The sequence below is a fragment of the Stylophora pistillata genome, chromosome 12, assembly GCF_964205215.1.
Source record: "Stylophora pistillata chromosome 12, jaStyPist1.2, whole genome shotgun sequence".
Classification (NCBI taxonomy): domain Eukaryota; kingdom Metazoa; phylum Cnidaria; class Anthozoa; order Scleractinia; family Pocilloporidae; genus Stylophora; species Stylophora pistillata.
Window position 1 is genome coordinate 21,787,529 of NC_142530.1, and position 14,536 is coordinate 21,802,064.

General features: G+C 39.4%; 1 protein-coding gene, 1 long non-coding RNA gene and 1 pseudogene across 6 annotated transcripts; 2 read left to right on the top strand and 1 right to left on the bottom strand.

Moving 5' to 3' along the window:
* The first annotated feature begins 1,909 nt into the window (after nt 1-1,909).
* On the top strand, nt 1,910-5,929 carry LOC148719265 (uncharacterized; annotated as a pseudogene). Its single transcript, XR_015993647.1, has 2 exons — nt 1,910-2,178; nt 2,654-5,929. The product of XR_015993647.1 is annotated as an uncharacterized LOC148719265 (transcript).
* LOC148719266 (uncharacterized) lies at nt 3,498-6,810 on the bottom strand. Its single transcript, XR_015993648.1, has 3 exons — nt 6,417-6,810; nt 4,762-5,082; nt 3,498-4,194 (listed from the first exon to the last, which is right to left on the bottom strand). It is a non-coding gene; the product is annotated as an uncharacterized LOC148719266 (long non-coding RNA).
* A 240-nt stretch (nt 6,811-7,050) lies between these two features.
* On the top strand, nt 7,051-14,461 carry LOC111341452 (uncharacterized). 4 transcript variants are annotated; one of them, XM_088740182.1, is made up of 3 exons: nt 7,051-7,068; nt 7,672-7,817; nt 12,073-14,461. In XM_088740182.1, the coding sequence occupies exon 3, from the start codon at nt 12,073-12,075 to the stop codon at nt 13,891-13,893; it is 1,821 nt and encodes a 606-aa protein (XP_088596308.1). In that variant the 5' UTR covers nt 7,051-7,068; nt 7,672-7,817; the 3' UTR covers nt 13,894-14,461. The 4 variants fall into 4 exon arrangements, 3 of the variants coding, with proteins under 3 accessions (XP_088596308.1, XP_022804158.2, XP_022804159.2); XR_002695856.2 differs by lacking the exons at nt 7,051-7,068; nt 12,073-14,461 and adding exons at nt 7,265-7,498; nt 9,474-11,769; XM_022948423.2 differs by lacking the exon at nt 7,051-7,068 and adding an exon at nt 7,301-7,498.
* The last annotated feature ends 75 nt before the right edge of the window (nt 14,462-14,536 follow it).

The following is a 14,536-nucleotide window of genomic DNA, read 5'->3' on the forward strand; positions in this document are numbered from 1 at the left end:
GATAAAACTGTTTGGAAGTATTTCAATACTCATGTTCAGGATAATTGGGTCCCTTTCTTTGTTTTAATCGGTGTATTTTTGAAAACTTGTCGCTTCAATATGCTAGTTCCCGAATGGAAACTGGATCACGATCGTTGGCAAGCGATCCAAGATTTCAGGACTCATTTTGCTTTTGAATGAGCAAGGCTTTAGACAATAAAAGGGCTTTTCTTTAATACATTTCTTTAATTAAGCCTATGTGAAAACTCTAAGAATGGGATATATGTGGTTGAATTTTATCGTAAATCGATTCATCAACAACCATGCTGCATGTTGAAGTTTGGAGCTGTCAATAAAATGAACAATCACGAAGCTTACATACCGTAAAATTTTTTTATTTACTTGTTTTCGTTGTCGTTGTCGTTTTTACCGATCATAAATGAATGCTTTGTGGATTGAAGTCAGATAAACAATTTGAGAATTCTCTAGGGTTTGCACTTTTTTATGTCTTAAACTTTTTTAATCAGCGCCGATGAAAACAAGAAAGTTGGGCTCACGCAACAAAAGAAAATGACAATCAATTCAATTTCGACACGACTTTCTAAATCAAGTAATTTAATTCAGTCTTGAACAACTTCGTCGAAAAAAGAAGAGACAACACAAAACAAACAAAAAACCGAAACCAAGTCTTATCCTAAGCCTAACCATTTCATGGGTGACTTGCATTAATTCTTTCAGCGTTAAACAAGAACTCGCATTAACTTTGTCATTGCGTCGCTTGGTTTCTACATGGTTTCGCCATAACCCCTTTCAAAATGCTTTTCACCTCTAATTATTCAATGTTCAAAAGAGATGTACCGTCATGAATGAAAAGAAATTTTCAGTAAACAAGGGGAAAAACGATGATGATTTCCAAACTATACTTTGTAAAATTGCGAAGAAAGATGAGCAGTGCTAAAATCTAATGGCATGGCACGAAACGAAAAGACAGCAACACAAATCGCAAAAAAAATATCTAATGGGCTCTAAAATTCGATACAGGAATCAACAGACACGAGTCTTACCCGGAATGGATCAATTATAGAGTTTAATCGCCCATCTAACTTTCCGTAACTATAATTATCCTCTGTTTGCGCTTGTTGCATCACTCTCACAGAGGATAGTTTCGTTGTCCTTAAAGCTGTTTGTGGAAGCAAAAATTTGTGTTGGCGATCTTTGAAAAGCCGAGTTTAGGCTATTCGGCAGATATTGCCATGGCGTCTCGTTGCAGCGACTGCTAGATCACTTCTGAAACACAACGGGGCGACGTTCTCGACCCAGTTTCTTACCGGTATTTTTGCTGCGCGCGCCATTGTCAACTGACGTTCCCGTCCTCTTGCTAAATCTCTCTATTGTATGGGCTCCCTGTGGTGACACTCGGTTTAGCCGTGAATTAACGGCGAAATAAATTATGTCTGCAGTAATCTCGCAACAAATTTAGCCGTGAATTAACGGCGAAATTTTTGGTTTGTATAATTATTACAAACCAAAAATTTCGCCGTTAATTTACGGCTAAATAACGGCTTTCCATATAATATTTAATTCAATTTTTTCCAAATTTAATCTATACTGAATGAATTTTTGGCTAAAAATTTTTAATATATGTAAAAAAATAATTTTCACTTAATGGGAGCTCCGGTTTTAGCCTTGGCTAAATCTTAGATTTGTTTTTGAAACAATGGCAAATCGCCTCCTCTTCTCCATGTGCCTTTCTTTCACTTTCCTTCAACACTTTATGGCCTCACGGAAAGGTACCCCACCCATGGAAACCGTAACCCCATTAAAATCTCAGACATGCGCAGATTACATTACTTTGTAGCACTGCGTGAGAAAAGGAACGCGGGCTCCTGCCGTGAGTTGTTTACATCAGTTACAGATTTTTGTTAATTAATCGCCGGCCGACTCACCGACGATGAGACCTGATGGCACGTAAAAGAGCTCACGGCAGCCAGTTTTCTTGCAAAAATCAGCCACCAGTCAAAAAGAAGCCGAGAAAATATGTGAATTATTCCGAAGAAATAGAAAAAAGCAGCATTGCAGTGCAAGTGTGCAGCTTTTTAAGTGAAGAAAAACTCGATCGACTCGAGAGAGAGTGTAAGGGTTTGAGGTCCGAAAACGCCAATCTAAAAGGAACAGTCAAAACCCTAAGACGCAGTCTAGGTAAGTGTTTTTAAGGAGGGAATGGAAATGCAAACACCTGCAATTGTCTACGAATACTACTGCTGATTGTCTGAGCCACCAATTACGGTGCCTGATTTTCATTCCCATTCTGAATTTTCGCCGGTTGCAACTTGGCGATCGTAGTTGACACCACTTTTAAATGGTTTTAATCATAAACCGATAACACTCCCACCAAACAGAAGCCGAAAAAAAAACCTCTTGAATGTTAAGATAGAGTAGTCGATATGGCCGCACTCAGTAATAAAATGTACAGGCAAGTTAATTTTTCGGTCAGCAAATCATAACGACGCCTATCTTTAAGTGTCATACACTATCGAGAGTTTCTAAACATACCTTATTGATAGGATTTCTAGTCAGATATTTTTACTTTGTATTCTTTGTTTCCATACTCTATCATGTGAAATCCGTGAGTTACATTTGACTAATTTCAATTGTCGCCTTTTCATAATTTCAGTATTTGTAAAAGGAAGGAACATCCAATTGAAAAAGGACGTGTTGAGGCTCCAAATTCAACTCAAAAAGTGTCAAAACAAACTTACGTCTACTGAAATAAAAGAAAAACAAGTCAGCAACAAGTTAAGAGGGGCAAGATCTGCTTCCTCAAAACTGAAAAAGAAATTGCAGGGGAACAATGAGTTTGTCGAAAAGGGATATTCTCTTGTGGAGACATTTGCACATGGTAACAATGGATACCACCAAAGAACTTTGATGTTTATGGCTTGTGTCAGATACATGCAGCATGCATCTTTGTTATCTTATCAAAAGACACCTGTAGCATTACATCTGATTTTCAATATTTTGTTTGATTGTAGCCCCCCCACAAACTTTGTTGTCTCCCCAAGTACACTTTCTGACTGCAATGTTCTCTTAAATGAAGCAGACAAACTAATTTTTCGCAAGTGCTTCTCAAATTCCAAGTATGATTTTCATCTCTGGAGCGATGACTCCCACAAAGGAGGAGAAGAGAGGCACATAGTGGGTGTTCACACCTGGTGCCCTAGAGAGAGCAAGCCCCGAGCTTATGTCCTAGCAAACAGCCTTACAGCAAGCGGGTCTGGAAACATCAGTCTGATGTGGATTATCATGTAGTGAAAAATGAATATGACATCACCAATGTTTCGGGGTTGGTTGGGGACAATGCCTCTACCCAAAAGGGAAAAGTAAATGGTCTCTTCGCAAACACCAAAATTTTTGGAAAAGAAATGTTCTTTGTAGGATACTACCCACATGTACTAAACATCACGCTGAGAAGAATGTGCCAGGCTGGGTTTGGAGCAAAGGGTGACATGAGTAACCCCCATGTTTTACAATTGCTATATAAAATATCTTGGCTCCATCATGAGCGTCCAAGCCAATACAAAGTTATGTATGTTTCTCTAGGTATTCTTAGTAAAGAGCCACGCCTTCCTCCGACATTCATTGACACAAGGTGGACATATTATCATGAGACTCTCCAGTGGTATCTTAAGTATGGAAAAGCTTGTCTACAGCTTGCTGAGCGTCTCCTTCAACGATTGCCGAAATCAGATAGCCACCACACTATTTGGCAAGATGTCATTAAGATGAGCTCAAGTCCTATGATTCAAGTTGAAATCAAGTTTTTGTTTGAATTCCTTGACAAGTTCATCATTCCATCTCTGAACACATCCCAGGCTAGTGATGCAGAACTTGGTTTTTCCAGTGGTTACCTTGCACGGTTATGGCCAGCAACTGTTTTGAAGCACCATGAAACTTTAAGTGAAATGTTGAAGTCTCCATCAGAACATTTTCCTGTAACATCACAACAGGTAAAGATGTCATTGAAAGACCCAGCAGCTATTGACCATTTTCACAAACAAGTGCAGAGGCCAATGTTACAAGAAGCACTTAAAGTAATCAAAGATCATGGAGCAGAGTGGTTAACTTTTCCTAAGTTGTTTGGAATGGGAGCTGATCAGAGATACCAAAGTCACTTCTGGCTTTTGGTTTTAAAGCTTCTTGGAGTTCCAGTCAGATCTGAAAATCAAAAAGAAAAGTCAGTAAACATTCCCTTTCATGTTCATGGACAAGACATTCTCACATTGGTCTCTAAGGACAGAGTTGGATTAATTAAATGGGCCACTCTTTGGAAATTAAAGGAACCTCAATTGCTATGTGAGATCAAAGAAATGGCCTTATCACAACAGAGCTCACTCATAAGTAAAGAAGCCACTCCAAACCTGTTTGAGTTCTACGCCAAGCACATTTTTAGTCTTCCAGTTAACAATGTTCTTGCAGAAAGACAGTTCAACCTTTCACAACTGTATCTTAATGATAACATGTCAGAGTTATCAAAACAGGCTTCAATCACATTTGTTGAGAACATTCTGCACAGTGCAAAAACCAACACCAGGACCACAGAAGCCGCACGTGAAGTTCATGAAGAAAGAATGAAAGAATATGCCCAAATGCTCACCACAGACCTTTTGCAAGAGGCAAGAAAGAACTTAAACAAGATTAGAGAAAACAGCACACATGGGCCACTTACAGCAAAGGATGTTTACCCTAAAGCTTGGATAGAAAAGAAAGTAAACAATGACTTACCGGATATGATTCAGTCACTAAAAGCTGATGGTCACAAACTTAAACTTCACTGGAAAGCTTCTGCCAAGGGAACATCTGCACTGGAGGGACAAAGGTCATTCAGCCCAACAGTAATTGAGGGAGTTACCAGTACACCTGATGGACAAGTTCCAAGACTCATGCAGCTAGCAGCACTAAAGGTGTGAAACTATGGGGAGGAGCTACCAATTTATGATCGACCAAGAGAATGCCAGTTTTGTTTACCAAATCTTCCAAATGTCTTCCAACCTCCAACTACTTGTCTTTCCAGGTCCCACATGACTGTACATATTATGCCATTGCCTACACATGAAGAATAAAGTAGTCATAGGGGTGCAGTGCTCTCAATAAGATTTGAACTAGGTGGCTACCTCGGTACAGCACCCGCCAGAGAGCGACTTGAGTGCGACTTGAGCGTGGTAACCGCGACTTGAGCACGGTGAAAAATACCCGGCGATTCACAACAAAATACCTGCCTGAGCGCCAGCGGGTGCCGGGTCTTATTGAAAGCTCTGGGGGTGGCTCAGTAATTTTTAAACATTTTAGATTTGTACATAAGAACTGATTTCACTGACCCACACTGCATGAAGTAAATGTATCTCAACATGAATGCATTTTTACACAGAGACACATCTAAAAATTAATAAATGTTTCAATGCAACATGTTAGAACTAACCTGATAAAAGCATGTTGTATATGCCACTTTAGTTAAGTGAAGAGAGCTCAATATCAGTTTTAGTGGATGTAGCATGTTAGCTTTGAAATATTGTAACTGGTTTTGCAGGGTATAAGTAAAGTGCATGGAGCCAAAGCTGAGACATGCATGTATTTAATCATGTTGTATTGGATCTTGAATTAAATGAATTGAACATTACATTCAAAATGAACAGTAGGTAAATGAAGCTGTAATATATCTGATTTTAAATTGTTATACATAACTGTAGCTTACTAGAATATTAAACAAACATTGAAATGCTGTCACTTTACTACAGCAGTTTAAGACCAGTACATGACTTGTGTATAGGTGTTCTTGTACATTTAGTGAATCATTTTGTACAGGAAGGGCAAAGCTAAGTGATGCAGCCAATGTTATGTTACATACAGTTAGTGTACAATGCATAACAGTAATAAATTAGATTTAAACACTGGACCTGTTAAAAATGTGCAAAGTTCATTATCCTGTCTTTCCTTATTCCGTGTAAAAGATAAGTAGTTCAAATCTGACCCGTAATGAATCCTCTCTCCCCTTTAAACGTTTTTCTTCCCCTATTAAATATCTACAACGATGGAATTTTTTTTCACATACAGGCAACTTGTCGTAGCCTCTAAATCTGGACCAACACAAATATGAATATGCAGTGTGGTCGAAAAAGAATCAGTGTATTGGTCGATCCTCCACATTCAAAGCGCCCGAAAGAAATAAGTATTGATCTAACAATCGATATCAGTCGAACATCATCAATAGTACCATCGAGTACCCGAGAAGTGATTGATAATTAACTGCTCTTGGTTCCTGTTGACGAATAAACCGGAGTTCACTCTTGATCTGGGGTGGGCGATATTGAATGTAGGCTAACCGACCTATTACCACCAACACCCCCAAGATAGGGTCAAGATAACCTAGTTTATAATCTTACCTCGAGCATCGTGCGCTTGCTTTACTCAGTCGATATATTTCATTCCTCCATTACATCTCGAGCGCGCGTTAAAAAGATGAAAATAACTTTAATACGGACAACAGTGGACTCCAAACCTCAATTTGCCTTGAAACTACGATGCCAATTCTTGAACTTGTCCGTTTCGAAATTCCAAATAATAAACACCACGCGCAATGAATGACAAAACAGTACGAAAAAAGAGCATTTCTACCACTAAGTCGATGAAAAGAAAAAAAATAAAACGGTATAATCCTTAACTCCGTTGTAGTCTTCGCGGTTTAAGTATTAAACTACCAGAGACTTTGTGTTTTGATAAGATATTCAAGGGTAAAGTTTTAAAAGCGTAGAGGGGAGAAGTAAACACAATACGGGACGTCATCTGCGCATGTCTGAAATTTTCCTCAACTCACGTGCGTACGCTGTTCCGTGAGGCCTAACTTTCCGGCAGTGCTGTTTATGGAGTGCTGGTGAAGGACTGGTGCGAGGGATATTCAGTTCCTCTATGAAATTCCACTTTTAAGTTGTGTCTTTCTGTTCATAGACTAACTTAGACGCCGGAAGTCGATATTCCCAATTCTTAGAATTACTGCAAAACAAGATTTCTACTGAAAGGAACACGAGATTTGTTCAAGTAAGTTTATTTCATATTTTTCTTTGTCAAAAAATAATTACGTCGGACAACTATAATTCAGTGCGTAAGGCGATTTTATCAGGGGTTTAAAATTTCGTGCAAGGTTCCTTGATAACTATGTGTTACGAAAAATTGGGTTGCGTGACCAGCATGACCTTGCTTCGAGAAGTTTGCTTATTTTAGGGTATTGCGTAAGCGTTTCTAAAAGCGGTATATTTTGTAATCTTGCTTTAATTAGACTATTTAGAAGGATATAGAATTTTGTTTTGTAAATATATAGGAAGGCGAGGCTAAGCTAAGTTTTAACTAGATTTCACAAGCGAAGAGAATTTGATTTTAACGTGTTCACTCAAGTGTGACGAGGCAGTGTTTATCGAAGCTGGCGGAGGCCGTGTGAATTTACAAGTTGAGTGAAGCTGGTGGAGGCCGTGTAAGTTTATCAAGTTACGTACTGTAATAGAGTTTTACTTCGTGGAAACTACGTTCATTTTCTGGAATAAGTCTTCTTGTTGCTCTTCCGACAACCTTGAGTTCAGATTACCCGCGTAACACATTTCGTCCGAGGTTTCTTTGATTCGATTACTATTTCGTCGTATTAATTAGGATTGTCCTCAGTGGATTTCAACCGTACTTCAAGACTGTCGCAAGACACAGACACAAAGTATTTCCTGAAGAGAACGTCGACTCATTGCAAATCGTTGACGATACTTCGAAATTATGAGCACTGGTAGATTGTCAACTGTTTGAAGGTAAGTAGCGCACAGGAAGATAAAAAACTAAATTCCTCACACTGTTCTGTTATGACAACGAATCGGAACTTGCATCAAAAAACTTGAAGACATATAGTTCTTTTATTTTATTTTAAAGATGAGCCATTAGAAACCTCATCTAGGAAATAAAATCTTGTATTGCTGCGTGGAACGAAGTCTAACTTATACTGCCCGGTTCGAGGAAATACGGAAGTGGCGTGAGTGGACCTTCAGGTGTCTCTATGTGTTAGAGATGATAGGTGTTTTCAAGAGTTTGATATAATCATTCGGTTCCCAAAACTCTAAATCAACATAAAGGTTTGGCGATATTGAAGAAAATTTTGGCTTCATCCTCGGTGTAAAAACCTGTGAAGCTCACGAGTGACGTAAAACAAAGACAACAAAACATTATAAACAATAGCGTACAGCAAAACAATACCTCATGAAACAAAGAAAACCTCGAACGCTAAAATTCGAGAACAGAAACTCGTCACTAGTCCAAATCGACTATACTTGAACAGCAAAACAAAAGAAGTGGTAAAGATCTCTTTGAAATTTCTGCTTGACTATTCAAAATTTACTCGTGGCTTTTTTTTTTACACATCGCAATGAAAGAAACTCGCATGAATTGAGAACGCTAAAACTCCGAAGACGACGAATAAATATGCTTAAACCATCCACAGGGAAAAATCACTAAGTTTTCCCTTAACAGTAAGACCCAGGTCGCATGTTTTAAGCTTAACTATCAATACACCTCTGCGTTTCTAAAACACAGTGACTTACTCGCTTGTGTGGTTGATTGTGAGTTTTGGACAATGTCTGCGACGAAGTCGCAGAAAGCGGTAGAAGGGCTAGACAACCAAAACAAAGAAAAAGTTTAAACGACCCTCTTGGGTTTATTGTGCTACAAACACATCTGGCTCTCTTTCTCGATTCTCAAAATAAACAAATCATTCTTGATTCTTATTAAAGCGACTTCTTTTTACTTTAAATCAAATCCTTCATTGACTAAGCCAAAGATAAAATCTATCTTAACTCGAAGTCGTTTACCGTCGTTTCTTTCAATTTTGGCTAATTTTCTCACGCTGAAATTATCATACATACTAAATAGAATATATAATTTCAACTGATACTGTTTATCTGAAGAAGAATACCTTCCCTACCCTCGAAAAAATCCGTTCAAAACATCTGCAACATTAATTTAGCGGATGGTGCTAATTTACCCGATGATGAACTGGTGTCGAAAACGTTTGGTTTTTACTTTTCAAATAAATTTTTGCTTTGTAAACGGCTCGTTTTTAAACCCGTGCTAAGATTGAAAGGTTTTAAAATAGTTTTTTCTTTGAATTTCTGTCTAGCTGTTTGTTCCCAAGGTCATATTTTAGAGTATCCGGCGCGAATTGTGTAATACCGCTAGGATGAATTGTCTTAATTCAAAAGGGAAATTTCCCTTCTTAAGGCACATCACGCCACTTTACTCTTTCCCAAGAACAATATAAGGACTCAGTCGGAGCGCAACCTCAGTCGCCTGACTGCGCATTTCCGATGTATAAATCATTACGCTAATCAGTCTCATTGTGCGCCGCCAAGAAACTTGAATTTCAAGGTAGGTATATAACAAGACTAACCACCATTTAGATGCATCTTTATCAACAGAACAAGGAAGATCGCTGCCTGTTGTCGCTTCCTGATCGATGTCCCTTGCCAGAAAAGAGAAAGCAAATACCTTCACCAAATACCGAGACGATGGCTCATCGCGTAAAACAAGAACATTCTCCAACCTTTTCGCACAGTAAAAGAAATATCTTTCAAAGTCTAACTTAAAGTAGAGGCAAAGGGTTGCATTTAAGACCATTTAATGAGTTTTAAGACTAAGGAAAGTAGATATACTGCGGGACTTTTCAAAAGCCTTCAGCTGCCAACATTTCTGCGTCATCACTTTCGATTTCTTCCAAAATAATGTCCACCACAGCTTATGGTATATTTTGGAAGACACTAAGGAGAAATTAAAATACAATGTCCTATGTATTGAGAAGAAAATGCAAAGAATACGACTTTATCTGCTGTCAATTAACGGGTTGTATCCCTGAATATAGGTAATGCTGAAGTTTATGTAAATTCTGTTTGGAAACAGTTTCCGCTTCAGTTCTTTCACACGTCCTAGATTGTTCCTATTTTCAATGGATAAACAACACTTGTGCTAATATTAAATTAACTACATCGTTCGTTTACAATTGCTACAATGCGATGATTCTTCAACAACTAGTCGCAGGTTTTTGTCTTTTAAATCTGCATTAGTAAATGGTCAGACAAATAATTTCGTCTCGTCTCCATGTCTAAAAATAAATGTGGGGGTTTTTAGTGAAACGTGATTGGCTGCCTTTAATTGCCGTGACTCGTGATTGCAAAAATTAAAAGCGGTGAACTGTGAATGATATGCCAGTCGCGATACGTGAAACAAATATACTATTTTCCGTTATCCATTGTTACTAAAAAGAAAACGCATTTTATTCGGTGAAAAATTACTTGCCGAAAATGTAAAATCTCTTGACCAAGCCTGTTTGGTCAAGATGGCCGGATTGGTCAGCGTTATATTGTTTTGGAATCTGTCAATTTGATGCCAAAAGCACATCAGTATGAAGGTTTGTAGCCAATGCTTCTCGGCCTACATCTCAAGAAAAGAAAAGACACTTATTAAAATCAGCGAGAGCCCACAATACGCCATGAATTTTGGTCAGAGGATTCTCTGGTGCAACAGTTGTCACTTTAACATCTCAATGTGGATGCACAAGCACAGTTAAACTAATGCATTGGAGGCTTATTACATTTAGGACCAAATGTTATTACATTTAGGACTTTATTACATTTAGGACCAAGTGTTATTGCATTAAGGACTTTATTACATTTAGGAAAGTTATTACATTTAGGACTTCAACAGAACGCAGGGAAGGCAGCAGAAGACAATAAGCATCACACCATCATTTCTGGATTGCGGGCGATTATAAAAACAAACGCTTTTCTTGAGAAATACCTCAGTAGGTTAGATCGGTCCATTTAGCTGTCATGATATGCAGGATACGTCTAGATAAAATTTCATCGGGAAAAAATATTTTTAGTCCCCATGTCTAGTTTGACGTGCGATAGCAGGATTTGCCACGTCCACGAATTAGAGCGCTGCTTTTACTCAAATGTCGAGGACTCTTACCCCGGGCCCGGTTATAAAGGCAGCAATTTGAAGAACACATGGCTTGAACAAGAAATTCTCCTTTCCTTGCAAGTATGGAAGCCAGCAGAAGTAGCGCAAACGTCTAACAAACCGCAAAAGATCAGCCGATAGCATTTCGCGCGATATTTTTTCTTTCGTTTTAGAATGAAATGGGTTTGTGATTGATATGAGAATCATTCAGTGAAGTTTTGGTCGAAGGATTTTAGTTTGATGCGACCGCCTCCAAAATTTGGCAAGTACAAAGAATTCGCTCCATGATCCAGTGCGACACGGCCCTTTTTCCATTAGAAATATCTCAATAGACGCGATCTACACATCATGTAAGCTTTTAGGAAGATTTTTTTCGTTGAAAAGAAAACATTTTACTTTTTGAATCAGCGACTTTTTCCGAAAAGGGCCGGTAAATTTGCGACTCGAGCGTGTTGCGAAATACAATACCTTGTGTTATTCAATGGATGATGGAACTGAGGAACAGTGGAATAGCGGAAAATCTTACGACACAGAATGATGGATTATCCTAACACTAAAGTCTCAAAAATGGAATTACGATAAAATGGCAAAAATCTTTCCAAATAACAGGCAAAATTAAAAGAAGCATAGGTAATCATTGATGGAGCCCAGGGGATAGGAGAATCATAAGGCTTTCGATCGAATCCCTTTAAATTATTATTATATTACTATTGTTATCATTATTATCATTGTAAATATTATTTGTTACCATTTCAATTATTGGTTGAATCTCTTGTGGATTAGGCTACTTATAAATACGTGGGATGTGGCAGGTTTGCTGTTTCGCATGTGAGACAAATACTCTGCAACACTTCCTTATAGCGTCATTATACAACTTCTGGTTCTATTCAATGCTACAAGACTTGTGCAATACCAGTAGCCACATTTTCAATAAATTTGAGACGGCGATGACCGTTATGTCCAAGAGCATTTTTGGTCAACCAAAAGTGGTAAAAGTTATGTTCCTTTGTCGGAAAGTGATCTCTATAGTACCAGTAACTTTTTTCACTTTTCTTTCAGATGGGGAGTTTGCTTTCACGGAACGACAAACACAACCATCACCATGACGTATCGATGCATAGAGAAACCACCTCAAGAGGAGGAGGTTATTCTGCCGTTTCTAATGAGGGTGGAAGTTACCCATTCATGAACAATTATCGAACTGTAGCCAGGACTTCAACAGCCCCACCTGTAAGAAGTGCTACAGAAGGACATAGTGTCAAGCTGCCTTCTACAACATCCCGGGCATCTTCCTATCTCCCCAGTAGCGTCACAAAGAAACCTTACGAAACTGAGAGAGTTGTCAAATCAGCATCAAGGGAAACTTATGGTATTTCTGTCGTCAACCCCGCGAGTAATTTGACCACTGTGAAATCAAAATCGACTGGTGTTGTTGCCAAATCAACATTACACGCACCTAATAGTTATCATGCAATTTCTGGCTCTAGATCTACAGCAGAAAGGACAAGTTCCACCTCAAGTGTTGCTCGTGTAAGGCCCAAGCGGCATGCTTGCGGCGAACCCAGATCATCGACAAACAGGCGGAACGTTAGTGATAAGAGCAATCTAGGAGATAACAGCAGACGAGTTGCAACATACGGTGCTAGAGGAGGAGGCAGGGTGGTCATTTCTGTACCCCTCAATCCGTGGCAAGTGCTGGGTCTCGATTCATCTCACGCATCTCGTGAGGCTATCAAAGCAGCTTTCAAAAAGAAGATACATCAACCAGTGCGTCAGAATCGTGCCATGGCCTCAATTGCTCATCATATGTTAACCTCATCAGCTGGCAGGTACAAGCGAGTTGAGGGGACGGATGAATTTGTGGTTACAAGGCGTGACCACTTCATGCTCGCAGCTTGTGGCCACACACATGAACTCACCCATCGGATTGCTAAGAACGGCAACATTGTCGAACGAACGGATGAGCATGGTCGAACACTGCTTTACATTGCAAGTAAGTCTGGCTTTTATGATACCTGCAATTTACTTCTCCAAAAAGGTGCTTCTGTCAATAACGCTCAAAGAGATGGCAGCACTGCTCTCCATGCTGCAGCCTTTTATGGCCATGAACTGGTCGTTGGTCTCCTACTTCAACATGGAGCAAAGAGTGATATCAGAAACAGCTGGGGTAATACCCCGATTGACGAAAGCGCCACACCAAGTATACAGAATTTGATCCAATCCGCTTCCGGAGACAAAATTTCGTCACTTGCTGCCAAGCTCAAAGAGAAGCAACTTGTGAAAAGCGTGCGCCATATTGAGTACCAAGGAGAAGTCATGGCAAAGGAGCTCACACGCGATCCTCGCTGTCTGGATACCCTCACGCGAGATGAGTGGAATAACATTCAAGACACATGGGAGACAGCATGGCATGGCACTCGTTATAACTATCTGGAGTCAATAATCGACAAGGGCCTTCTACCCTCCGGGTCAAGTGGCATAAAGCCAGCAGAGGGACACTACAAACTTGGTGAAACGCATTTTGGCATCCGAGACTGGGCAGCAGCGATCTTTCTTTCACCAAGTATCCTTTACGCATCTCACGCCTGCTATTCTGAACGAATCTTTTCCGAATCCCAACAGTGGTGCGTCCTTGTCAAGACTTTATGTAAACCTGGTAGTTATAGGTCATATGATCCAACCGTGTTCCGATACGAACCAATGGATGGTGAGCCAGTCATGCCAGAGTATCGCATTCCAGTCACTGAGGCAGACAAAAATGTCATTCTGCGAGTTGAGTCTACGCGCAGCGTTGTCGTCCAATCGTTGATATTTGTGCGCCTCAGCTTTCTTGAAAATCAAAACATTAACTTTGACCAAGCAATGAAACTCTTGCGGTGATGTTACACACCTACTGTAATCGTCAACTAGCGGTTGTTTGAATGGCGCTATCTTTTTGCCTTTGGAGCTTGCTTGACTCCAGGAAAAAAATGTAGCAAATCAATTCCAAACATAGTTATCCCTTAGTATTTTCATAGATGTCGCCTTTTTGATCTCCAGAGAGATTAGAGTCAGGATGATTGTTGACCTGTGTTTAACAGAATTATTTTACACCATGATTTACGAAGACATTTAATCATCGAATTTAAAGGAGGTACTTATCCCTATGGTACACCTGTCTTGGCACTGACATAAGGCATGAGCTGTGCGAACCACGAGAATTTCTTATCTCCAATATATTATAGCATCGATATAGACGGGAAATGAACTATATATCAGAACTATTCAGAATATTACTCGATCGACTACTGTGGGGGAGCAAAGACTGTCAGTTATTGTCTTTGAAAAGCCCCTTCGGGGAAATTCAATAAAGGATGTAAGTATGTATGCATTATCTTTACTGTATATGAGAAGTTCACCTAGCTTGCTACAAATATTGCAGTTTACTTATAAATGTGTTTAACTGTGACAGCATAATCAAAGAATTTCTTTTCGCAGCGACGCTTAGTTCGAGTCTGCGTTGCTAAATGACATCAGACAGTTT

Bases quoted from the DNA above. Each gene is read 5' to 3' on its own strand.
- LOC111341452 (XM_088740182.1), top strand. From the start codon at position 12,073: ATGGGGAGTTTGCTTTCACGGAACGACAAACACAACCATCACCATGAC.